The sequence below is a fragment of the Anguilla anguilla genome, chromosome 11, assembly GCF_013347855.1.
Source record: "Anguilla anguilla isolate fAngAng1 chromosome 11, fAngAng1.pri, whole genome shotgun sequence".
Lineage (NCBI taxonomy): Eukaryota > Metazoa > Chordata > Actinopteri > Anguilliformes > Anguillidae > Anguilla > Anguilla anguilla.
The window spans coordinates 37,719,592-37,747,367 of NC_049211.1; the positions used below are offsets into that span (position 1 = coordinate 37,719,592).

The window sequence follows — 27,776 nt, forward strand, 5'->3', positions numbered from 1 at the left end:
GTGAGTCAATCGTGTGTGTGAGTCAGAGAGAGTGAGTCACTCAGGTGTGTGTGAGTCAGAGTGAGTGAGTCACTCAGGTGTGTGTGAGTCAGTGTGTCTCCTGTTTGTGCGTTTGGGCTGCTGGCTGTCGGTTTGGTCCCAGTAGGACTGGCAGTACTGCTGTATCAGCCTGACCTCAGGCTGGGGGGGCAGAGTTTGAGGAGGGGGTGGGGGCGGCGGGGGATGGGCGTGGTGGTGGTGTTCAGGCGGGGCGTCGGGGGCAGTCAGCGCCTCCACGATCTCGCGGTCCAGGACGCGGAGGGATATACGCGCGATCGTGTGCTTAAACTTGTTCTCCGTGGCCAGGCAGTGGTACAGACCGGAGTCTGACTGAGACAGCGACTTCAGCAAGATGCCCTGAGCTGTCTTCACTATCTCCCTGTCCCGATTCAACTGCAGAGAGAGGGGTGGAGGCAGGGGAGGGAGAGAGAGAGAGGGAGAGAGAAAGAAGAAAGAAAAGAAAGAAAGAAAGAAAGGGGGGAAATTAATGAACAATGCAGTGAACAGCAGTGACATACCCATGTACATGTTATTCCACTGCACATTCTGCCTGAAGTTGAAATGTAAAGAAAATATATTAAAAAAATATTTGCAATTGAAATTATTAAAATGAAGTGATAGGATCCGAAGAGACAGGATGTCCAAGCCACACCCCTTTCCTGCGTCCCTCCTTCTGCAGCAGCCACTTGACTGAGGCCTGGGGGGAACGGGGCTGACATTCCAGAAACGTGCTGCTCCCCTCCACTCCAAACTGCACCGTCTCCCGCAACCGTGTCTCCACTAGAGGGAGACAGAGATACACAGTATCACTGACACCGCCGAGATACAGACACACAGTATCACTGACACTGCAGAGTTACAGACACACAGTATCACTGACACTGCAGAATTACAGACGCACAGTATCACTGACACCGCCGAGATACAGACACACAGTTTCACTGACACTGCCAAGATACAGACACACAGTATCACTGACACTGCACAGTTACAGACACACAGTATCACTGACACTGCAGAGTTACAGATATAGTATCACTGATATTGCAGAGTTACAGACACAGTATCACTGACACTGCTGAGTTACAGACACCCAGTATCACTGGCACTGCAGAGTTACAGACACACAGTATCACTGACACTGCCAAGATACAGACACACAGTATCACTGACACTGCAGAGTTACAGACACAGTATCACTGACATGACGGAGTTACAGACACACAGTATCACTGACACTGCAGTGTTACCGACACACAGTATCACTGACACTGCAGAGTTACAGATACAGTATCACTGACATTGTAGAGTTACAGACACACAGTATCACTGACACTGTAGAGTTACAAATACAGTATCACTGACACTGCAGAGTTACAGACACATAGTATTACTGACACTGTGGAGTTACAGACACACAGTATCACTGACACTGCAGAGTTACAGACACACAGTATCACTGACACTCAATTCTGTCAATAAACCATAATTCATTTGAACATACCTTTGGCATTGAATCCTCTACACTGGCGCAGGGGGTCCCCATGTTTAATATCCTGCCTTCGACTCCGCCTAGCGATAGACAGTATGGAGAGAGAGTGAGTGGTGAGTCTTTGCTCAGCATGAAGAGAGGGGGTTGGCTCTTTGCTCAGTATGAAGAGAGGGGATTGGCTCTTTGCTCAGTGTGAAGACAGAGGATTGGCTCTTTACTCAGTATAAACAGAGAGGATTGGCTCTTTGCTATGGTATGATGAGAGAGGATTGGCTCTTTGCTCAGTGTGAAGACAGAGGATTGGCTCTTTACTCAGTATAAACAGAGAGGATTGGCTCTTTGCTATGGTATGATGAGAGAGGATTGGCTCTTTGCTCAGTATAAAGAGAGAAGATTGGCTCTTTGCTCAGTATGAAGAGAGGGGATTGGCTCTTTGCTTAGTATGAAGAGGGTGGATTGGCTCTTTGCTCAGTATGAAGAGAGGCGATTGGCTCTTTGCTATGGTATGAAAAGAGAGGATTGGCTCTTTGCTCAGTATGAAGAGAGGCGGTTGGCTCTTTGCTCAGTATAAAGAGAGGGGATTGGCTCTTTGCTCAGAATGAAGAGAGAGGATTGGTTCTTTGCTCAGTATGAAGAGAGTGGATTGGCTCTTTGCTCAGTATGAAGAGAGGGGATTGGCTCTTTGCTCAGTATAAAGAGAGAGGATTGGTTCTTTGCTCAGTATGAAGAGAGGGGATTGGCTCTTTGCTCAGTATAAAGAGAGAGGATTGGTTATTTGCTCAGTATGAAGAGAGGGGATTGGCTCTGAACTGCAGGGGTCACCTTTTGGTGGCGGTGGTGAAAGGGGCGCAGTTCTCGCCGTCCCAGGCGCAGTAGGGGTCGCGGGCCAGGCAGCAATCGGAGCAGGCCTTCCCGTACACGGCACACCTGTGCAGCGACACCTGGGTCAGGCCTCTCTCTGATGACACGTACAGCTGTTGCTGTGGGACAAAGAGAAAGAAGAGTGTCAGCGAGGAGGCCCCAACCAGCAATGCCACAGGGCAACCAGAAATGCCACAAGGCAACCAGAAATGCTACAGGGCAACCAACAATGCTACAGGGCAACCAGCAATGCTACAGGGCAACCAGCAATGCCACAGGGCAACCAGCAATGCCACAGGGCAACCAGAAATGCTACAGGGCAACCAACAATGCTGCAGGGCAACCAGAAATGCTACAGGGCAACCAGCAATGCCACAGGGCAACCAGAAAAGCTACAGGGCAATTACATTACATTACATTACATTATAGGCATTTAGCTGACGCTCTTATCCAGAGCGACTTACAACAGTGTAACCAAACTCAGGATCAAGTCCACTTAAGTCCATTGAACAAAATGCAGATAAAAAGCCTTTACTATGATAGCATACATTAAGGAGAAACAAGATAGTCTGAACCAAAAATTTTTTTTTTTTTTTTTTTTTTTTTTTTTAATAGTTATGGGAGGGGGTTTAGGGAAGAGGAGAGAGGTACACAGAGAAGAGGTGCGTCTTGAGTTTCCGTTTGAAGGTGCTCAGACACTCTGCTGTTCTGACCTCCACTGGAAGATCGTTCCACCATCAATTAGCAATGCTACAGGGCAACCAGCAATGCTACGCAGTCTAAATGCATCTCACTCATACACAATTTAATTCATGAATCATAAAGCTACTGTGGCATCACAATGGCAAATACAGACCTAAATCACATTGTCTGAATACATGAAAAGCACCAACAGTTTTACCCTTTTGGAAGATATCTTCATGGTTTTAACGGGAGCTGGAATCTGGAAAAAAACATACATATTCATTGTTTTCTTTACTCCTGGAATACTGTAGATGCGTTTATTTTGTTTAGATAGGATTAAATACAAAGAGAGATATAATGTAGACTTCCATTACCCTAAAAACTTCCACCTCCTCCAGAATGAGTTCTTCTGTGGTGCTGGGGTCCTTTGGAAGGACTATGACCTTTTGGACTGTTCCGCGATCTAAAATAGGGTTGGTCACCTTGTTAAGATCAGAGATAAAGATATTTACATATGGTGATGGAGGCAGCGACTGTGGGGGTAACAAGGTGGGGGGGGGACTAACCTGTCCCCAGGAAGAGGACCTCATAACGCCCATCCACCGCTTCCACTTGGTCCACCGCAATAGTGGTGAAGCGGTAGTCCACACCCGTGCGCACCACAAGGGGGCGCCTGTGTATGGGGTACACCGGGTGGTACATGAGGGGATGGGCTCGCACAAAGTTCACCGCCTGGTCTGAGAACTCCTTGGTAGAACGAAAGCCTGGGGTGAAGGTGCCACCTGGACACTAAAGACAGAAAAGGGATTATAACACCTCCACCATAAACCACCCCCCACCTACACCCACACACCCACACCTACACCATACACCACCCCCACCTACACACATACACTACACCTCCACCATACACCACCCCCCACCTACACCCATACACTACACCTCCACCATACACCACCCCCACCTACACCCATACACTACACCTCCACCATACACCACCCCCACCTACACCCATACACCCATACACTACACATGTCCACATCCACCCATCTACACCCATACACACAATATACTACACCCATTTACACCTACACATACCCATCTAAACCCGTACACCCACACATACTACTCAACTACACCCACACACCCACCCACGCACTACACCAATCTATATCTACTTATAGCTGTCTATACCCACTGACACCCATAAACACTACTCTGCACCGTTCTATACCCACCTACTGTCAGACAGCCATCCACACCCACATATACTCACCTACACCCATCTACACCTAATACCCACATATTAGTCCAGATCCATCGTCACTAACAAGCATCTTTCTCTCTTATAGCCAGCCACACCCAACAACATAAATAAACACACACACACATTCTACATATTCCATTTCATTAAATTATTTGAAGCGACTACCAGAAATGACATTTTTACATACAATTCAGGTTAAATACCTTGCTCAAGCCAGCACCGCAAGCTGGGAACTCAAAACCTTTGAGGAACAGGGCCAGTTCCCTAAACTTACACTGCCACCCATTACATATTACACCTGCTGACAATCCCCTAGACCCATCTACAGTCACGCAAACCCATTCACAGACAGAGAGAGACGCACTGTGCCTGGACGAGGGTAGGGGATCTTGCCAGTGTACGGGGTCCACTGGTAGCTATGGCCTTGTTTGTGAGAGAAGGGGCCGTTGAAGACATTGCGGATGTCGGCCATGGAGTACACACACACAGCCGAGCCTTTAAACACTGACCTGGGGGGGAGAGAGAGAGGAAGTGCAGAGGGACACACTCATAAACAAGGGAGATAGTACAGTCCAGACAGGCAGAGGTCTATGAACAACACACCCAGAAACAAGGGAGATGGTACAGTCCAGACAGGCAGAGGTCTATGAACAACAAGCCCATAAACAAGGGAGATGGTACATTCCAGACAGGCAGAGGTCTATGAACAACACACCCATAAACAAGCAAGATGGTACAGTCCAGACAGGCAGAGGTCTACGAACAACACACCCATAAACAAGGGAGATGGTACATTCCAGACAGACAGAGGTCTATGAACGAAGAGAATCATACAGTCTGGAGAGGGAGAGAGAAATTACCCAGCGGAGGAGAAGACTGCATAGACGACTGGATTACGCTCATCCTGAGTTGACTGAATAAAAACGTCTCCTGGAAACAGAACGGAAGAAAGCGTGACAATAGAGCACTAACCAGTCGGCTGAGCGAGCCAATCAGTGACCTGTTTAGTGGGCCAAACAGTGGCTAGCTGAATGAGCTATTTAGACACCAATTGAGAAAGCCAATCAGTGACTGGCTGGATAAGCCGATCACCAGAATGATTATATGACTAGACGATTTCAGGGATTCTCCATGTTGACAAAGATGCTTTCTTTCACATTTTTTATTCCCTCCAGAAATGTTACTGGCCATTCAGAAAGCCAAGGGATTAATCAGCTGACTCACTCAGCTCATGGAAGTAGGTCTCCACACCGTCATCCCCACCAATCACAGAGCACACCAAATGGGCCTTCAGGAAGGTCGTCCATTTATTCACCAGCGACCGCTGACCTCCGTCGTCATTCTGAGGAGACAGGAAAGGGTTAATTATTCTTTCATCATTCCAGAGCTGAAGGTACATAGGCACTGCTGGAGAGTCATATTGTTAGCTTGAATAGAGTCGTATTACAGCGTAGTTCCTGGTGCATATTACTGTTGCTTCACTCCAGACTATGTTCAGAATCTGGAACTAGACCTCTGAAAGTGATGAACAGATTAATGTAATGAGTGAATTAATGAACGAGCTGGAGAGAAACCCGAAAGGGTGGCGCCCCAAGCAGGAGGGACCCTGGACCTGTGTGTGGGGGGTGGAGCTTTGTAAGGGGTGGGTCTAAGTATAAGGGGTGGGGTAGATAGATCCTTATTGTCCCATGGGTCAACAAATAGTGTGATACGAATCGGCGGGTGGAGCTGACTGAAGGGACGGGTGTGCCTCACCAGGCAGACTCGCCCCACCCTGGCCAGCACCGTGGGGCTGGCCCCTCCCCCAGCGTCTAGGCTCTTCTCCCGGAAGAAGAAGTACAGCTTGTCATCGTTCCTCTCCGTGCTGTCGGGAATACGCTGGATTTTAACGAACACCGGCTCTGCCAGAGGGAGACGGCGGGAAAAGGTTGAGCCGAAGGTTGAGCTGAGCCATGCATTATAAATGTAGTGCTTTTGAGATACAGCGGCAGTGTTAAACTCACCATTGAGCCACCTGGAATCATACTGCTCAGTTCTGACGGCTGGTTTGTCACCAAGGGTTCGAAAGATGGCCGAGTCTGTGCCCATGAAGTCCACATGGACCCCTGCGTACAGATTTCCATCTTGGGGAGAGGGAGCAGGAAGTGGGAATTGTAGATAGAAATATGGGAATTAAATAATAATGTATGCCATGAGCATTTTGACATTTTTATGAGAAACTGTATTTTTTTGAGGAAGTGGATTGTGAAGTGAAGAAGTAGTTGTGATCAGGAGGAAGTAGATGTGATAATGAGGAAGTGGATGTGGTCAGGAGGAAGTGGCTGTTTAACAGGAAGTGAATGTGGTAATGAGGAAGTGGATGTGGTCAGGAGTAAGTGGCTGTTTAACAGGAAGTGACTGTGGTAATGAGGAAGTGGATGTGGCCAGGAGTAAGTGGCTGTTTAACAGGAAGTGAGTGTGGTAATGAGGAAGTGGATGTGGTCGGGAGTAAGTGGCTGTTTAACAGGAAGTGAATGGGGTAATGAGGAAGTGGTTGCCATCTTACTGATGAGGGCGGCCGCAGTCTCCTGGTGAGGGTCATAAGAACACTTCCCCTTCCCTGAGTCCACATACCCCGGGACCAGGCGGAACAGATACTCCTAAAGGGGCAGAGAGGGTGAGATGGGGTCACTGCTGTAAGGCAGAGGGTCTGAACGCTGTTTGGGGGGGGGGGGGGAGGGGAGGGGCACGCACCTCCGCTCTCCAGCCGCGGTTGATAAAGGTGCAGATGGGCTTGTAGGCCCCCGTGCCGCAGGTGTACAGGTGAGTCCGGTTCCAGGGCTCGATCAGACGCACAAAGTTGGCGCACTCGCCCTGGCACACACAGGAAGGGGCACGTCACTGCAGATCACTCTCTCAGTCACACACAGGAAGGGGCACGTCACTGCAGATCACTCACTCAGCCACTCACAGGAAGAGGAAGGTCACTGCAGATCACTCTCTCAGTCACACACAGGAAGAGGAAGGTCACTGCGGATCACTCTCTCAGTCACGCACAGGAAGGGGCACGTCACTATGGATCGCTCTCTCAGTCACTCACAGGAAGGGGCAGGTCACTGTGGATCGCTCTCTCAGTCACTCACAGGAAGGGGCAGGTCACTCATGCACATTACATTACAGGCATTTAGCAGGTGCTTTTATCCAGTGCGACTTACACAACCTTTTTTTTTTTTTACGTAGCATTTACATTGCATCCATTTATACAGCTGGATATATACTAAAGCAATGCAGGTTAAGTACCGTGCTCAAGGGTATAACGGCAGTGTCCTACCCAGGAACCGAACCCATGACCTTTCGGTTACAAGCCCAGTTCCTGACCCACTGTGCTACACTGCTGCCCCAATACCCTGATGATTGGGAGCGAACAGTTTCTGCCAGTATTTAGATTAACGCATAATGCCATTACACCCATAGCCGTGTTTGCATGGTTCTTCACATAATCGGCCTAAGCTCAACTCAGTGGCACCCAAGCTTGTTTTCATCCAGGACCTCTGACTTCCGCTTCAAAAAGCCAAAAAAAAACCAGCGTGACATCGACATACGCCAAAATTCAAAAGATTTGGCAAAAATAACATCGATAAAGACAACCAGGATCAAGGCGTTTACATGATCATTTCAATAATTGGATCACTGTCATAACTGGGGTAGGATCAGAGTATTAGCGTGCGTGTAAATGCACCAAATGACTGCTGTCAACTTTGTCTATTTCTTTATCTATTTGCCTGAATTCTCTTTTTGCTTTATTTTAACCCCCAGCACGTTGTCTAGATCTGTTTAACTGCCTGTTAAATTCCAATTCACTGTCTGAACTGACCTACATGGTCACCGCACACATTAAGGCATAGACCGTCTCAGGGTCCGCTGTACTTAACAGCCAGCAGATTACAGGATCAGGTGGTCTAAATCCAGCTACACTGTGCCGGATCACGGGATCGCAACTTGCATGAAGCCTCAGGGCAGAGTCGAACAATGGGCCTTGACTCTAAACAGGAAGGTGTCATCACCGCGAGAGGAAGAAGAGACCTCCCACCTGCCCTCCTTTACCCGTCAGTCTACATTCGGCTTTCCTCTGGGAGCTGATTGGCCAATGGATCTGGGAGTGAGAGAGAGGGAGAAAAGAGGGAGGGGAGAGAGGAAAAGAGAGGAAGGAGGCAGAGAAAGAGACGGTGAGACATGTTTTTCCCAACAAAATATTTGTATATCATATTCATGTCATTCACACACACAAACACACACACATGCATGCGCGTACGCACACACACACACACAAACACACACACACACTCACGCACGCACGCACCTTCTTTCACCTTCCGCAGTTTGGGAGGGGGCTGATACAACAGCATTTCCTGATGTTAGGAAAGCCCCATGGGCTAGAGAAGATTTTTTTGAATTTTCGGATTAATTTTATTCTGAATGTGTTCGCCGTCTCAACATTTGGCATGACCAGCTATCTTCTGCCTCTGCAGCGACTGCATTTCATTTGTAGTTTGTGCAGACAGAAGCACTCCAGTGGAGTCCATGCTGCAGCATAGTGAGATAGTGAGTATCAGTAGAGTGCTTGTATGTAGCAGTGGGGTGTGGCATGTATCAGTGGGGCAGGGTATGTAGCAGTGGAGTGTTTGTATGTAGTAGTGGGGCGGGGCATGTAGCAGTGGAGTGTTTGTATGTATCAGTGGGGCAGGGCATGTAGCAGTGGAGTGTTTGCATGTATCAGTGGGGCAGGGTATGTAGCAGTGGAGTGTTTGTATGTAGTAGTGGGGTGGGGCATGTAGCAGTGGAGTGTTTGTATGTATCAGTGGGGCAGGGCATGTAGCAGTGGAGTGTTTGTATGTAGCAGTGGGGCGGGGTATGTAGCAGTGGAGTGTTTGTATGTAGCAGTGGGGTGGGGCATGTAGCAGTGGAGTGTTTGTATGTATCAGTGGGGCAGGGTATGTAGCAGTGGAGTGTTTGTATGTAGTAGTGGGGCGGGGCATGTAGCAGTGGAGTGTTTGTATGTAGTAGTGGGGCGGGGCATGTAGCATTGGGGCGGGGCATGTAGCAGCGGGGCGGGGCATGTAGCAGTGGGGCGGGGCATGTAGCAGTGGGACGGGGCATATAGCAGTGGGGTGGGGCATGTAGCAGTGGGGTGGGGCATGTAGCAGTGGGGCGGGGCATGTAGCAGTGGGGCGGGGCATGTAGCAGTGGGGCAGGGCATGTAGCAGTGGGACGGGGCATGTAGCAGTGGGGCGGGGCATGTATCAGTGGGGCAGGGCATTTAGCAGTGGGGCGGGGCATGTATCAGTGGGGCAGGGCATTTAGCAGTGGGGCGGGGCATGTATCAGTGGGGCGGGGCATTTAGCAGTGGGGCGGGGCATGTATCAGTGGGGCGGGGCATTTAGCAGTGGGGCGGGGCATGTAGCAGTGGGGCGTGGCACACGGCTCTTACGATCAGGGGCTCCTTGTTGATGTTCTGCATGTCAAGGGCAACCAAGTATTCCCGGCTGCCCAGGTACAGCCGGCCCTGGTCCTGGTCCATCAGCAGGATCCGATAATCACTGGTGTTGAAGGAAAAACTGAAGGGTCGGATTGTCCTGGTGTCCAACAGCTCTGCAGGGGGAAAGGGATATAATGAGCCAGCCTGGTTCAGCTCTACAGTGGGAAAGGGTATAATGAGCCAGCCTGGTTCAGCTCTACAGTGGGAAAGGGTATAATGAGCCAGCCTGGTCCAGCTCTACAGTGGGAAAGGGTATAATGAGCCAGCCTGGTTCAGCTCTACAGTGGGAAAGGGCTATAATGAGCCAGCCTGGTTCAGCTCTACAGTGGGAAAGGGTATAATGAGCCAGCCTGGTTCAGCTCTACAGTGGGAAAGGGCTATAATGAGCCAGCCTGGTTCAGCTCTACAGTGGGAAAGGGCTATAATGAGCCAGCCTGGTCCAGCTCTAAGGTGGGAAAGGGCTATAATGGGGTATAATTCTAGCTGTATAACGGGTAACGTATGGGACACTGAATCCATCCCAATGTGATCCAGCTGTCAGAGACATTCGGGGGCACTGCCACCCCCGCCCCCCCCCCCCCCCCAACACCCCCCCCACCCACCACCCACTGTGCAGCAGGTGCAGATGTTTTCTGGGTGACAGGGAGTGCACAGAGGGTAACTGACAGCACCCTATTCGCCTGCCTCTCCGCACGCTCCTAATCCGAGAGTCTGGCCAACTGAATACCCGCGCAAGGTCAGGAACCCACGTTTCACATCTCATTACATCTGGATACAATCAACAGTATCACACACCAGACTTGGACGAGAACCAAACCACCAGCCGGACTACCGTCTGGACAAGAAACGCAGGTTCCCTGAAATTATACGTAACCCCACAGGATACATTTATCTTGTACCCACGTTATACATACAATCTATACATACTAATAATCAGTTATTCATGTTATTTTAACTGTATATCTTGTATGTACACCAGCCTATGAATGTATGTCCAGTACTGTATATAGGTACGCACGTATGTTCTACTCTTTTACATTACAATCAAATTTTAGCACCGTTTACTATGGGCTAAAGTGCTATGGGCGTTGTTTCGGAAACCCAAATGCTGTTTTGTCACACCAAACGGCGGGCAAAGCCGAACCGAAAGCCGAAATCAGGCGAGACAAACGGAGAGCTAACGAGACGGAGAGGAAGGGGGGGGGGGGAGCCGGCGGCCGACTCCAGTCGTAAATCGCGCGGGGAGCGAGGACGTGCGGACGCGGCTGGCGGGTCTCCTGACAGACACTAACAGGGAGCCGGGGAGGCGGCGGGTGCGCGGCGTGGCGCGGCTAAAAATGGCTCCCGCTAACCCCATACCGCCGGGGCCCTGATCTCCGAGGCATCGCTGCCAGCCGGGGGGGGAAATGCGGGGCATAAATTACCCCGGCGCAGAGGAGAAGGGAGAGGTCACGGGGGACGCACGCGCCGCTCGCAACGCCAGCCAGGGCAGCAATCACAGCTAGCCTCGTTATCCTCATTACGACCGGCACGGTTACCATGGGCCTTTTCATTATCCCGCGCGCGCGAGAGAGAGAGAGAGAGAGGGAGAGAGAGAGAGAGAGAGAGAGGGAGAGAGGGAGAGGGAGGGAGAGAGACAGAGAGAGAGAGAGAGGGAGAGAGAGAGAGAGAGAGAGAGAGGGGGGGGGGGAGAGAGAGAAAGAGAGAGAGAGAGAGGGAGAGAGAGAGAGAGAGGGAGGGAGGGAGAGAGAGAGAGGGAGAGGGCGAGAGAGAGAGAGAGAGAGAGAGAGAGGGAGAGAGAGAGGGAGAGAGAGAGAGAGAGGGAGAGAGACAGAGAGAGAGAGAGAGAGAGAGAGAGAGAGAGAGAGACTATGTGCGTGCGGGCGTGGTTCTCGGGTATTCTGTAATGTCCAAAATGTTAAAGATGAAACAACCGTGCCGCGGTGCGCCACCACAGCGCCATCATGTGGTCAAAGCCACCTATAAACCAAGCTAAGGCTTGTACATGTTTGCGAATCCATCCAGATTTTACTGCCATTTTTCAAAGGCAGCTGAAGGAAGAGATATAGTCCAGCAAACTGATGGATTCACGGCGGCCATATTGTTTTATACAAACATAGGGTGGCCTGTGAGACTTCAGACACACCCCTAAATGTGATGTAATTTTATTTATAAACGGATTCAGCCCCAACAGAGTAATTTAGAGGACCTAAACACAATCGGTGACGCTGAATTTCTCTCACCAAATCATGTTCATCCTCAGCTACAGGTTTATCATGGTCATGCAGCAATATCTGATTTGGAAAGTTGCAGACCGGACCTTTAAAGGCATACTACGCAGGCATACTATGCATAAAATAGCTATGCTAAGGCGTATCTATGATGCACTGGCAAAAGCCTTTACACTCTTTAACTAAACTCGTACACCTTTCAACTGTATTTGTAATTCTAAAATGTGTTCTGTACGTTTCTGGGCGTGGCGTTCTTTTCTGTGCGGGTGACGGGTGGGCATGGCTACAGAGCCTGTGCTTTCTGATCAAATTCCAGCGAAGTGTATGTTGCCAGTCAGCTGCTGGAACGGCAGATGCTAAGAAGCCTAGATACAGCGAAGCAAGAAGACAAGACAACGGCACAGGCCATGTCCACAGACCTCACATACCATACCTGAATGGAGGAAATCAGGGAGGGAGTGAAAGTTTCACTCTAATTGTACAAGAACCCTACACTCATCCTGAAAGGCACCCTATAGATTCTACAAATTCGTTCTACCAGCATTCCAACACCAGCGACTGCATGCCAAGGAGTGGTAATGGGGGGGGGGGGGGGGGGGGTCCTAGAACTGCTGCTGATCTGCTGGACTCAGGGCGGTCTCTAGGATTTTGGTAGCCCTAAATGAGACTTAACCAGGGGCAACCGATCGCGGACCGGGGGAGGGGGATTTTAATTGTCGGCTATCGTGGACTGGGGACCTGGCACAATTAAGAACAATCACACTGAAGAAGCTACTTGGGCCTTCTGAATACTGCAGTATTAAAATGTCTTCAAAAACAAACAAAACAAAGGCATTTAAACCTGAATTGTGTGGCCCACAGACCACACAGACCGCTATGACAGCAGCAGCCTCTGGAAAGACCAGGAATGATTTCAGATCAAATTAAAGCCAGAAACATATGGCAGAAATATATGTCTAGATATATATGGTAGATATATATATTTTCCACTGCTGTTCCACTGTAAGCTGCTAGTGTCCTGTCAAATGTAGGGCCTTGCTAACGCTCATCATGGAAGCCAGTGGGGCTGTGGTCAAACCTCAGGGTCACAGGGTTACCTGGGAAACGAAGACAAACCCTTTTCCTCAGCGTTAAATCGATGAACCAATCAAATCACCACAAACGCACAGCAGACTGTGAGGCAATGCTGTGAGTGCTTGCATGGAAAATACGATCATTAATCTATATGAAATCATAAATATCACGCTATAATGGCATAAATAAGGTTTGCATTAGTACTGGTACTGACTGCCAGCGGCATATAAATTAATTCCATGTGGAATCTTTATGGAAAATCAGCCCCCTCCTTGCTCCCCCCCCATTTATTTTGGGGGCACGGTGACGCAGTGGGTGGCACAGCTGCCTCGCAGGAAGGAGGCTCTGGGTTCGAGTCCATGTTCCTGTGTTTCCTCCCACAAGAAAAAACATGCAGTCCAGGGACTACAGGTGAAAATGAGCCTCCCTGGCTAACTGTGGCACATTGACAGAAATCTTATTAATGTGCACTGCCCCCGTCAAATAACCTAAACTAATCCCCCCTGTAGCCCCCTAAACACAAGAAGAGATCTAAACACAAGAAGAGAGGTCAGAACAGGAGGAACAGAACACTATGGCCACAGGATGACACAGTACATGTGAGGGCCATGGGGTGGGACCACCGAATTTCACAGATTGTGATTGGAGAAAAGACATTGAGACCCTCAACCAATCAGCAACACGGCCGAGCATCAAACTGTCAGTAAAGCGATATGCTTTATTACCTGACACTTCTACTTCGCTTGCTTCCACTGAATGGGTTGCCTACACGGGTTACCTGACAGTGTTGCATTATGCAGTTGACTGTAGCATTGCAAGAGACAGACAGAGGGAGATAGAGATAGAGAGAGAGAGAGAGAGAGAGAGGGGAAAAAGGAGAGGGGGGAGGAAGGGAGGGAAAAACCTCTCCACGGAACGTCCTTTTATTAAACAGGAATTTCCCCAGAGACCTTTGTCACATTCACACCAGGAAATGGAGAAATGCCTCTCACACAGTTAGCAAGCGTTATAGCACAGCACAGCTTTCCTGCTTTTACACACACTCTCTGTTACACAGCCTCTTCACTGTTACTCTGCCTCTCTGCTGTTACTCTGCCTCTCTGCTGTTACTCTCCCTCTCCGCTGTTACTCTGCCTTTTCACTGTTACTCTCCCTCTTTGTTGTTACTCTGCCTCTTCACTGTTACTCTGCCTCTCCACTGTTGCTCTACCTCTCCACTGTTGCTCTACCTCTTCACTGTTACTCTACCTCTTCACTGTTACTCTGCCTCTTCACTGTTACTCTCCCTCTTCACTGTTACTCTGCCTCTACACTGTTGCTCTACCTCTCCACTGTTGCTCTACCTCTTCACTGTTACTCTACCTCTCTGATGTTACTCTGCCTCTTCACTGTTACTCTCCCTCTTCACTGTTACTCTGCCTCTTCACTGTTACTCTGCCTCTTCACTGTTACTCTGCCTCTTCACTGTTACTCTCCCTCTTCACTGTTACTCTGCCTCTTCGCTGTTACTCTACCTCTTCACTGTTACTCTACCTCTCTGATGTTACTCTGCCTCTTCACTGTTACTCTGCCTCTCCACTGTTACTCTGCCTCTACACTGTTAAATATAAATAAATAAACTATACAAAAAATATAAAATTTTAACACTAAAAAAAAAAACCTTGACACAAAATGTGTTTAAAGCAACGCAGAAGTGATAAAACAAACAGTGTTGGATATTAACACGTCTGTTATGAGTGTACTGTCCCTCAGGAGGAAGAGAGAGAGAGAGAGACAGTGGGAGAGCGAGAGGCGGTATGGAAAGAAAAGAAAGAGAGAGACGGGGGTGGGGGGGGGGGGGGGGGGGGACCCCTCTCTTGTTTCAGGCATGTGTGAGCTGCTTTGTGGTAGCAGGTTGTTGGCAGGGAGCGGCGGGTCACCTTAGGGGCTTCCCTCTCTCTCTCTCTCTCTCTCTCTCTCTCTCTCTCTCTCTCTCTCCCCCTCTCTCTCTCTCTCCCTCTCCCTCTCTCTCTCTCTCTCCCTCTCTCTCTCTCTCTCTCTCTCTGTCTCTCTCTCTCTCTCTCTCTCTCTCTCTCTCTCTCTCTCTCTCTCTCTCTCTCTCTCTCTCTCTCTCTCTCTCTCTCTCTCTCTCTCTCTCTCTCTCTCTCTCTCTCTCTCTCTCTGAGGTAAATCCAGCGTCGGACCTATTTATACCCTCCCGCCCCCCCCCGCTCCGCCAGCCCCGCCATGGCGGCCGACCCCGCTTCCCAGAACCGCAGGCCAGTTCTCCCTCACCTACGCAGAAACGGGCCCATGGGCCGGCGCCCCACACCACCCCGCCCCGCGTGACCCACCGCGCGCCCCTCACCCGTCCCACAGACAGGTGCTCGCCGCGGGGGGACGGGGGACGGGGGGCTACGGGGGGGGATTGCTCATTCCTAGAAACAGAACTAGGCCCGCGCCATACCGGGTAAATACGCTGCAGCAGACTGCTATATACAGGTATGACGGAAAAAACTATTATGAAGGCTTCCCTCTAAGTGCTCTCTGAAACGAGTGGATCTTTATTCAAATGAAAGAGTCAAAACAGAGCACTTCTGATGACTGCATTCTAGTAGCACAAGCGCCTCCGTCCGTGGTTTCTCCCCTTATTGTGATAAAGGAGAGATCTGAATAATGTAATAAAGTATAAAAATAGTCTCCATTAAGCTTTTTACAGAGAATAATCCCCACGGACTGGCTGTTATTTTTTCAGCTCATTCGTTCGCGCTTTCACAGAAGCCCGCTTCTCAGTTTATCGACAAAACGCGCTAACGTGCTAAAGCCGATTTTTCAGAGGGCTTACCTTTGAAAGAGAGGTGTACTCTGGGAGCAGGGCGGGGGTTGCCCCGGAGACCAGAGACGTGCAAACTCAGGAAGAGGAGGAGGAAGAGGAGGGGCGGCGCCGTCACCATGGTGATGTTGCCACGGTCACCTGCAGAGAGAAGAGAGGAGGGAGAGAAGGGTTAAAACAGGAAGATGGAGGACCAGCCCCAGTAGTTCTGAGCTCTGCTGAGATGGCTCAGGAGAGGAACTGTGCTTTGCTCTTTATAAAGACAGCTGTTTAAAAAGGCTCATTTCTAAAGATGGCGGTTTAAAAATGTTCATTTCTAAAGATGGTTGTATAAAGATATTTATATTTTAAATAATGCTTTTAAGAAGTTATTAGGCAGTGCTGACCCCCCCCCCCCAGTGGTCTTACCAGGGACCAAGGTCTAAGTCATGACCTAGACCTTAAACCCTTTGATTCCATTTGAAATCTGTTTTTAGAAAATAAAACATAAAACCATTGGAATTTGTGGAATGCTTCCATGACATTCACGGTCAGAGAACATTTGGAACAAGACTGCACCAATGTAATACAAGGATGATGCGTTTAGACTTTGATCATAACCTTTGAGTTTAAAAACATGATTTTCTTTGTAGAACCCGAGTGCTTGTTGCCAGTATTTTTAAATGCACTTTAACTGTCTGTGGTAATGTGTTGATGTAGTAAGGGTGTCTGTGATAATGTGTTGATGTAGTAAGGGTGTCTGTGATAATGTGCTGATATAGTAAGGGTGTCTGTGGTGATAGTGTCTGTGATAATGTGCTGATATAGTAAGGGTGTCTGTGGTGATAGTGTCTGTGATAATGTGCTGATATAGTAAGGGTGTCTGTGGTGATAGTGTCTGTGATAATGTGCTGATATAGTAAGGGTGTCTGTGGTGATAGTGTCTGTGATAATGTGCTGATATAGTAAGGGTGTCTGTGGTGATATGGTGTCTGTGCTGCAGTGTGTGCAGAAACTCAAAGATCACAGGTAATGATGACAGTGTCAGGCCGTTCATATGTACTGGTGAACATGGCAGCGCATACACGTTTCTAACGGCTCTTTAAGCAGTGATTTACAGGGTTAAATCAGGCAGCTACAGTAATACTAAGACCTGCTGGAGACTGAGCCCTGAGGCAGCCTGAGACATTACTGGTGTACAAGAATGAGAGCTTGGCCTGCCCCTCGGGCCCCCAAGAGCCAATCAAAATCAGCGCTAATATACGGAGAACCAGAACGTCCACAAACACAGTAACCGTAGAAATAACCAGAGCTGATTGGATCCTTCATGCATTTTCTCTTTTCTATTAATTTGTGGCTGAAAACAGAAAGTCACGTTTCCATCTCCATGTTTTGACATAAAAAGCAAAGTTTGAGTGTGGCACACAGAGAAAAAAAAGTTGACGTCCGTCACATAATTTGCCCAAAAACTTCTGATATTTTACACTGGAAAGATCTTGCTGACACCATTACTGCAGTCACACATGACTAGTGCCTGCTTTTTCTTGGTCTCTTTCCGACTCAAACATCACCGCTGAGTTACGTTTTTGAAGTAGCCCACCCTGGGGAAATGACAGAAGGAGGGATGGAACTGCTGCTTCGCTGTGAGGAAGAGGATAATCGGGAGACTGGAAGAAACCACCGGTGACAGGGGGCCAAAACCAACACGGTAACCGGGACGACCAAAACAAAGCGGTTAACCCCCATTAAAATTCCCAGGGTCTAAAATTAGCACGATGACATCACAGGTGTGAACTCCACAGAAATCACCCCCATTAATAAACTGGATCAATCCTCCTGAAAAGGAGACAGGCTATTGGAGGGAAGAGTTGCATGTGACAAGCACATGTTGACTGTACTGGCATTGGAATGCCCTTTGTGACACTTGCAACTGTAACACACACACGCATGCTCACACATACACACACACACACACACACGCGTGCGTGCGCGCACGTAAACTGTGTCAATGCATCGGCTGTAACAAATCTGTGGTTTCACAACACTTTAATGTCACAATGCATCAGGCCAATCATAATGCTTTAACATGATGCATTGGGCCAATCATAGTGCTTGAAAGAAAGGGTTTGTTATTTTGTTGTGGTGACACGTAATAAATAATTGTCAATTGGAAAACAAGATGGAATAATAGTCCAGAATAAGACAGTGTGGGTCTGTAGTGTACGGGACAGTGTGTGAGGAGCGTGGGGGTCTCACGAACAGGAGGGTACAGAACGGAAAGGTAAAAGATTCTGAGAAGAGGAAGGTCAGTCGGATAAACGGACCGGTTCTGTCAGACATGCCAGTTCCGACCAGGCAGGGATTTCTGTTCAGGCTCCGGAGGGAACGTTTGCTCACAGTTAATCAACTGCGGCTGGCTTCGCAACAAACCTGAAATGTTCCCATTGCTGTCCGCGCTAAATGTAGAACAGGGGCACCGTCCCACGCCCCTGCTATCACTGTGAAACTTTCCCCAAAAGACTTTCTGAAAGCTTCCCTGAAACCCTCCTCTAAATCCCCCCTCAAAGGCTATCTGAGAGTCTATGTTTATACACATAGACAAATGTTCTTTCATTAGACCTGTTGCTGCTATCAGTTTATTTTTGAGCACTGAAGTACAGTTGGGGCACAACAGTTAAATATACAAATGCACACGCACACACAAACACACACACACACAAAGATGCACACGCACACAAACATGCACAGACATACACACACACAAACATGCACACACATACACACACACACACACACACACACACACACGCACACGCACACGCACACACACACGCACACACAGACATGCATGCATGCATGCACACACACGCACACACACACACACACACACACACACACATGCTCACACACACACACGCACACACACACACACGCATGCTCACACACACACACACAAACACACACGCACACACACACACGCATGCTCACACACACACACAATATACCACATCACTAACAGCAGAAAACATCCTTATTTAGCAATCCGCATTTGTAAAAACAGTCTCATGTTCCTCACTGATAAAGCACAGCCAGACGCACGTGCGTAATACCCTGACATCACACGGCAGTTATGCGCATTTCTGACACTCGGCAGGAACAGAAATATCAGCAGCGATCTGAGGACCATAAATGGCATGTCCCCGTATTCTTTCCTCCCTTTCCGTCCCTCTTTGGATCGGTTCTGGAGTTTCTCCAAAACCACAGTATTTAAGAGTGGTGCATCTCCGTAGAGGACCGGCGGGCTCCGACTCGAACCCCTGATTACTCGCATTATTGCTCACCGATTAGCCTGACTGATGCAGACAGATTACTCTCATTACTGTTCAATAATTACAGTAATTACCACACATTACTTTCAAGTAATCTCATTATGGCACAGACATTTAAATTAATGTGCACTAATCACACTGAATAAATAAAACTGATTGCCGTCATTACTGCACACTAATTATGGTGATTAGTGAGCACTAGTTACTCTCACTAATTACTATCATTACTGAATACTGACGGCTGTAATCTGACATTACTTTACTGCTCCCTAATTACTGTTATGAACTAATTACTCACATTACTGAATAGTAATTAATGCACATTGACTGCTGTAACTAAATCACATTGATTATTAACTATTGCATACTGATTATTTTAGTTAATACATACTGATTACAGTAATTGAAGTGCAAAGTATGGTCTGACATCATTGGCTAATAGGTTAAGTGTCAATGTGGTATGCTCATACGACACTGATGTGATGATATGATACAGTAAGTGTACAGCACTGGTGTATGTTAGTGTTAGTGTCTGTGTGACGTGATAATGACGGAGCAGCATCTGTATGACATTACGGTAATGAGAGAACACTATGCCATTATGATAATGAGAACAAGGTGTGGAATTATGATAATGAGAACAAGGTGTGGAATTATGATAATGAGAACAAGATGTGGCATTATTATTGCATTGACATTGTCTGTGTTACATTTACGATAATGATAGAACAGTGTCTGTGTTACATTTATGATAACGATAGAACAGTGTCTGTGTTACATTTATGATAATGAGAGAACAGTGTCTGTGTTACATTATGATAAAGAAAGAGCAGTGAATTTGAATATATGACATTATGATAATGAGAGAACACTGTATGACATTATGGTAATGAGAACAAGGTGTGGAATTATGATAATGAGAACAAGGTGTGGAATTATGATAATGAGAACAAGATGTGGCATTATTATTGCATTGACATTGTCTGTGTTACATTTACGATAATGATAGAACAGTGTCTGTGTTACATTTATGATAACGATAGAACAGTGTCTGTGTTACATTTATGATAATGAGAGAACAGTGTCTGTGTTACATTATGATAAAGAAAGAGCAGTGAATTTGAATATATGACATTATGATAATGAGAGAACACTGTATGACATTATGGTAATGAGAACAAGGTGTGGAATTATGATAATGAGAACAAGGTGTGGAATTATGATAATGAGAACAAGATGTGGCATTATTATTGCATTGACATTGTCTGTGTTACATTTACGATAATGATAGAACAGTGTCTGTGTTACATTTATGATAACGATAGAACAGTGTCTGTGTTACATTTATGATAATGAGAGAACAGTGTCTGTGTTACATTATGATAAAGAAAGAGCAGTGAATTTGAATATATGACATTATGATAATGAGAGAACACTGTATGACATTATGGTAATGAGAGAACAGTGCCTATATGACATTATGGTAATGAGAGAACAGTGTCTGTATGACATTATGATAATGAGAGAACAGTGCCTATATGACATTATGGTAATGAGAGAACAGTGTCTGTATGACATTATTATAATGAGAGAACAGTGCCTATATGACATTATGATAATGAGAGAACAGTGTCTGTATGACATTATGGTAATGAGAGAACATTATCATTGGTCAGATAGTTATGAACTGACTGAGATCTTTAGTTCAAGTCCTCTGACAGCCTGATCTGGGTCCGGTCTGTAATCCTGGCCAGCATAGGCTGATCTGGGATCAGCATTTCACCTTTGCCGTGCGTGGTGATCTCTGGAATGGCCCAGTAAACCTCAGCTCTGCTAAAGACCGGATTCAGCACCTCCCTTCAAACGGCGCTAAGCTCCTGCGTTCTTATCTGCTCCGCTTTGAAGCAGTCCGTCCCTCGTGCCCCTCCTTAGCCCCCCCCCCCCTCCCCCCCACCACCCGCACACACACCCTCACACCCTGTCATCACCACACGCGACGGTTCAGCTTCAGAAAACCTCCGCTCAAGATTTGACCCGGACGCTGAAATCACCAGGACGACGGTGAGGACACACACCTCAGAGAGAGGACAGGTGAGCCTGACGGGGACTGGGGAAAGACTCACACGCTTTAGTGAGCTCTGTCACGGTGTGCGTGTTTGCTCATGTGTGTGTGTGTATGTGTAAGAGTGTGTATGTGAGTGAGTGCGTGTGTGAGTGTGTGTGCGTGCGGTGTATGTATGTGTGTGGTGTGTCTGTGTGTGTGTGTGTGTGTGCGAGTGTGTGTAAGAGTGTGTGTGTGTGAGTGTGTGTGAGTACGTGTGTGTGTGTGTGTGCGTGTGGTGTGTCTGTGTCTGTGTGTGTGTGTGAGAGTGTGTGTGTGCGTGCGGTGTATGTATGTGTGTGTGCGTATGTCTGTAGGGGGGGGGGGGATGTCTAAATACTCCCCCCCCACACACATTCCACCACCTGTCTCAGTGTAGCTGTAGCACAGTGTAGCTTCTCATTCACACAATAAACACCGGATTCCTGTTGAACTACCAGCCCTCCTATTTATACCACACAGCTGCTGGGCAGCATCACACTGGGCCACATGCAGCTGCACAGATTCTTCTGCATCTATGTTTATATGGCTTTTAATACCGGCGGCATATTGTTTCTACTGTTCACGCTAATGCCACTTTTAGTGCGCATCACATCACACATAACAAACATCACCGCTTCTATGCTGCTTATATTACATTAAGTGTTCTTTGTTCTGGAAGCTTCTATCGGAAGGCTCCCGTGTATTCTGAGTGAATATCTCGGATTTGCTTTAATCCACCTTTCCAGAACCAGGTGGTTATTTTTATTTTGACTCCAAAAGAACTGACAGAAGGGCAGGCGCGTTTCCTCTGGAGAGGTCGAGATCCAAAACTGTGCTCAGAGCCAGCTGGAACTGAAACGGTGTTCCTCAGAAACCCCGCGGATGCTGGACCTTCACCATTCTCTCTGGAGGGTTCCCGACCCTTCATATCTAATCTTCATGCTTTGGAGAATGTTCCTGTTCACGTTTCACGTGGCGCCACGTGACTGAACTTGTGTGGCCTGTACGAGACAGTGCCAGAGGAAGGAAGCTCTGATAAAGAATAAGAAACCCCGGGCAAGTGCCTGGTGGGACGTATGAAGCTCTTTATTATTTGTCACGTATAAGGCAGCTGAGTCGTGCACAGAGCTGGTATGACTCATCAGGTAAACACATCCCACGTCCCTCCTACTGACACCAGGTCGGTCACTGGCACATCACTACAAATCCCAGGTCAGTGGCTGGCACTGGACTACAAATCTCAGGTCAGTGGCTGGCACTGGACTACAAATCCCAGGTCAGTGGCTGGCACAGGACTACAAATCCCAGGTCAGTGGCTCACACAGGACTACAAATCCAAGGTCAGTGGCTGGCACAGCACCAGAAATCCCAGGTCAGTCGGTCAGGTACTATTGGTGCCAGGACAGTCGATCAGTTACACGGCTCTGAAGGTAAAATGAGAGCTGGCCTATTCACTTCTCTCTTTAAACAGGGAGTGATTTTATCGCAAAGTACCACATCTGGTTTGAAATATCAGTTAATTCTCAACATATTTGCCTTCAGGCTGTTTAAAGGAAACATTATGTTCTAAACGTTTGCTCTAAGCACAGGTAGAGAATACAATTCTTAAACGGTAATATCACTATAACAGTGAGCCAAACTTTGTTAGAAAACACTGGGCACCTCACTGGACAGATTTCTGAAAGCAGAGCACTAAAATGTGTGCTTTGGACAGATTTCAGAGGGAGGCAAGCGCACTCAACTGTGCTCTGGAGAAGCGACTAGCTGACATGCCAATTCATACTAGCATTTTAGAGCCACTGAGATTTCGGTTAAAAATAATGAAAACACGCACCTCTGAGTAATCAACAAGTGCACCAAATAAAGACGGATAAATACAAAGACCTGCAATTTCAAGAGACACGACTAACCTGTTTAATGCCGAACCGGCTGCCCTAAGCGTGATTAAAGATTCATGAACTCAAACACGTTATTAGTCAGACTTTAGGCAGACGGCTACACTGAAGCTACCTGGACCTCTCCCTCTGCAGCTATGTCGTAATTACAAAGCCGTGCTAAGCCGCAGTCAGACAGTATTCTCCTCTGTGTTTAAAATATTAAAATAGAGCCCAGAACATTAACCCCGGGAGCTTAGGGCGGTTTCATTCATTAAAGCCACAGTTTCCGCACAAACATTAACCTGCGGTTGCTTTGCTCACCTGCCTGCGACTGCCAGACGTGGGATTAGACCTGATCTACACCTGGGTGGAGTCCCTCTGCCATCCCTCTTCTGAAGAGCTGTACACCACGGGATGCCACAGCACATTCACAGAGAGAACATCTATGCTCACACAGAGCAGATCTACGCTCACATAGAGCAGATCTACGCTCACACATCTACACTCACACAGAGCAAATCTACACTCACACATAGCAGATCTACACTCAGGCGGAGCAGATATATGCTCACACAGAGCAAATCTACATTCACACAGAGCAGATCAACGCTCAAACAGAGCAGATCTACGCTCACACAGAGCAGATCTACGCTCACATAGAGCAAATCTATCCTCACACAGAACAGATCTACACTCACACATCTACGCTCACACAGAGCAGATCTACACTCACACAGAGCAGATCTACGCTCACACATCTACACTCACACAGAGCAGATCTACACTCACAAAGAACAGATCTACACTCACATATAGCAGATATATTCTCAGAGTAGATCAACACTCACACAGAGCAGATCAACACTCACACAGAGCAGATCTACGCACACACAGAGCAGATCTACACTCGCACAGAGCAGATATACACTCAAACAGCAGATCTACACTCACAAAGAACAGATCTATTCTCAGAGTAGATCTACAATCACACATAGCAGATCTACACTCACACAGAGCAGATCTACGCTCACACAGAGCAGATCTACACTCACACAGAGCAGATCTGCTCTGATCTGCTGTTGCTAGGAGAAGGGCCTGTTTTGGCTGCCATGTTGTGATGTTGCGCTTACAGTAATGACCCTGCGCACTGCCAGGCACCGGCTCACCCACTGGCCGCAGCCCAGGAATGTGCAGAATGGAGGATTAATGCCCCTGGCAGGGGCAGCTGGCTGGATTAGCTACCCTTTTGCCCGCTGCATTGTGTCCATTGCTGTAGGAAGAGGATCAGAGGGTTTAACATACCTCAGTCACGTCAAGTGCTGTCGCGTTTGAAGCCCCAGTGACACGCACAAGTGCCCTGACCCCACAAAACACAGCAGTCATAAAGCATTCATAATTCCATCTATATTCAACAAGCAGCATTTACAGACTATTCATATAAATAATGTTTTATTATTTATTATTAGTATAATCCCAAAAAAAGAGAGACATTTCCTAAAAAGAGAGCAGGACAGACCCCACTCTCCTTTCATATTGTCTGCTTTATTCAGACAGGGAAAAATCTGAGAGGGCAACAGATAGAGAAGAGTCCGCAGCTGAGAAAGGGGCATGGTGGGGGGGGGGGGGGGGGGGGGGGGGGGGGGGGCGCTAGGGGGGTCACATACCGCCAACCCAAGGACCGCGCCACACGCCTCACCAGTACAACGCTCTCTTTTAAAGTCACGCATCAAGTTGTGTCATTACCCAGGTGATACCAACCATGAAGAACAATGAGCGCGTCACTCATGCGATGTCATTCTGCACTAAGCACGTGATTGGGCATAATGTCGCGGGTGGGCGGGACCGAGCGACGTTTGACTGGACACGCTACTGAGCGCGTGCACAGGGAGCCCTCAGGGAGGACGTGGCAGTCCTGGCGTCGGCTTTGGCGTACAATCCGGCGCTCCAAACCGGGAGAAAAGTTTGAATAATGGAGAGAACGATGGTAATTAAAAAAATAAATAAATAAATAAATGCTTCTTCCGAGCTGGACAAAGGCCAACTGGCTCGGCTAAGTTGGCTTTCCTGGTCTGTCAGCTTCAGAACATCTGTGTTCCTCTTCCTGACGTGGGGAGGAGACACTGCCTGATGGGAAAGTGTTCCTTCCTCTTCCGTTATATTTTCAATGTAATTTAAAATATAGCGACATTGTCACTGTCACTGCTTTCTAACTGCAGGCAAGTATGGTGAGAAAAAAAAGCAAAAGATATTGCAGAGATCACTCCACCCTCACCAGTTCCCCCCCCCTCCTGACCCCAGGAGCCTTGCTTGACCCCCATTTGACCTCTGACACCTCATTGAGGTTGTCACAGCAACAGTCTCAGTAGGCTGGCTGTATTTTGTGGTGAGGAGTTGCCTAGCAACTACCAGAATGCACCAAATCCTTAAGGACAATTTGGTGCAAGGAGCACACTCTGAAGATTCTGGAAGTTAAGGGGGGGGGGCTGGTAAGGGGTAGGGGTGTCTCTCATCTCTCTCTTTGTGCCTAACCGACCGCAGAGCTTCAGAGGCTTTTTGTGTTCGAAACATGAAAAGGGACATCACACAGGAATGTGACACGGAGCAAAACCAAGAAGCCCAAATATTTCTGCTCGCTTTGCTGGAGGCCGGTTTCACATAAAAGACTGAATAAGGTACAGAACAGGACCGTGAAAAGAGACACAGAAGCACACAAAGGCCAGGCCTAGACACAAACACAAACACACCCACACACACACCCACACACACGCATACACACAGACAAACACACGTACACACACATCCAGACACACACACTCACACAAGCCTGCATACATGCACAGATACATGCATACCCACTGATACACACACACATACACATGTAAGTATGAGGGCGGTCCTGGACAGATGCGTAACACACACACACACACACGCGCACGCACACACACGCACACACACACAGCACAGCACTTCCTGAAGTATGACTGTACCGTCCGACCATTTCATCCTTGACAGAGCGTGTCAACAAAAACCACAATTTTCCATCACTGCCATGGACGCCTACCACGTTCGGCCAGGGAAGAAACGCCATTAGCCAGTCTGTCCAAACCAACAGGAGTGGACCGAACTGGGACCACTGAACTTGTAAAATGGCTGAAAGCTTTTTCATGTCCGCCCCAGCATCTTCATGCAGCCTGCTGTTTTTGCACATTGCACACCTCACTTTCTTATATACGGCATACATAAAGTTCAATGTATTTCCAAATGTGGTAGATTACACTTTATGCAACCTTTTATGAGTGTTTATACATGGTCCACACCATTTTAAGTTAATTTAAAAACAGATTAGGCTTAAATAACCAAGGACCAAGGCAAACTAAATTATATTAGCCTGGACCTTAACAGATGGGTGATGAACATTTCTGGCATTTATAATAGGTCACCAAAACGGTTCTGCTTTTAACTTCAAATACATTATGTATAGACCAGGCACTTCAGCCAGGACCCGCCTAGATGAATTATGAATAAGTTCACTAAAACCAGAATACATAATGCGCCACAGAATCCCATCTACCCTGTAAGAAAGTTGCAGGTTCGTTGAGCAAATAAATTCAGCGCATCTTGTTTGCGCGAGTAAAGTTGCCAAACAAATGCAAAGAACTTTGCGAATGGCAAACAACGTAAAAAAAAAAAAAAAAATTAAAAAGGCAATTCGATTTTCCACTTTCGTTCAAATGGAAACAAATGTGCGAATTCTCTCATTTTAGCAATTACCATTACATATGCGCTAAAATATTTCCCGTTCGGTGACGAGCTCCAACCGGTGACCGAAGTACCACAGCCCCGTGGTACAAGAGGGTTTTGCTGTCAAACGGTTGAGGCTGCTATACTGACTATTGTTCACTGCACAAGTGCGACATTTTACGTGATTTTAACAAGCACAACTATCACTCAGGTTTATGCACCAGATTTGAGACTCAGCAGACCGTAATTTCATCAAGTTTTCTTCGTTTGCTTCAACAGCTTCAGCACGTTTTAATATTCCGATTCTCAAGCTCAAGCTTTGCAGTGTATTAGATGAAGAAATAGAATAAAACGCGGAACATACCTGGTAATATTTTCTTTCGCAGTACTGCAGATTACAATGGGCTCGCTTTGCCAAGGTGCAGGTAGATGCTGTCTCCCCCAATGGTCGCTACATTGCGCCTGGCGACCAAACCCTGTTTCAGCGCACCGTCCGACACAAAGCCACCCGAAACCCTTCCGCGAGTTAAATCACCCTCAAACAATCCACTTGTGAAAGTCCGCCTCGCTTCTGAAGTTGTAAAAAGTTAGTAGAAAGGAACGAAGTGCGCAATCTTAGCCAAGCCTATTGTGATGTGTCAGAAAGTCTTTGATGCGTTTGATTAATCGTGTCTCCGGCCTCCCGCTTTCTCAAAACTCTTGAAAGAGAAAAAGAAACATATCCCAGTATACAAAGCCTGTCCGCTGCACTAAGCCTCCAGTCAAGTGCTGGCAGGTGTTGCGTCTCTCTCT

General features: G+C 47.6%; 1 protein-coding gene across 1 annotated transcript; it reads right to left on the reverse strand.

Annotated features, from left to right (window-relative positions):
* Positions 1–27,776, reverse strand: sema3gb (sema domain, immunoglobulin domain (Ig), short basic domain, secreted, (semaphorin) 3Gb). Its single transcript, XM_035380902.1, has 18 exons — positions 27,349–27,776; positions 15,988–16,116; positions 9,811–9,971; positions 8,413–8,475; positions 7,077–7,196; positions 6,889–6,982; positions 6,347–6,466; positions 6,099–6,244; positions 5,568–5,685; positions 5,204–5,273; positions 4,708–4,852; positions 3,643–3,865; positions 3,451–3,539; positions 3,294–3,335; positions 2,354–2,511; positions 1,544–1,611; positions 692–819; positions 1–432 (listed from the first exon to the last, which is right to left on the reverse strand). The coding sequence occupies exons 2-18, from the start codon at positions 16,094–16,096 to the stop codon at positions 70–72; spliced, it is 2,217 nt and encodes a 738-aa protein (XP_035236793.1). The 5' UTR covers positions 16,097–16,116; positions 27,349–27,776; the 3' UTR covers positions 1–69.

Excerpts from the sequence above, each read along its gene's own strand:
- sema3gb (XM_035380902.1), bottom strand. The coding sequence starts at position 16,096 with ATGGTGACGGCGCCGCCCCTCCTCTTCCTCCTCCTCTTCCTGAGTTTG. Across the intron at positions 6,467-6,888 it reads GACTGCGGCCGCCCTCATCA|ATGGAAATCTGTACGCAGGG; the intron begins GTAAGATGGCAA and ends CCTCTCCCCAAG. Across the intron at positions 1,612-2,353 it reads TTCACCACCGCCACCAAAAG|GCGGAGTCGAAGGCAGGATA; the intron begins GTGACCCCTGCA and ends GTCTATCGCTAG.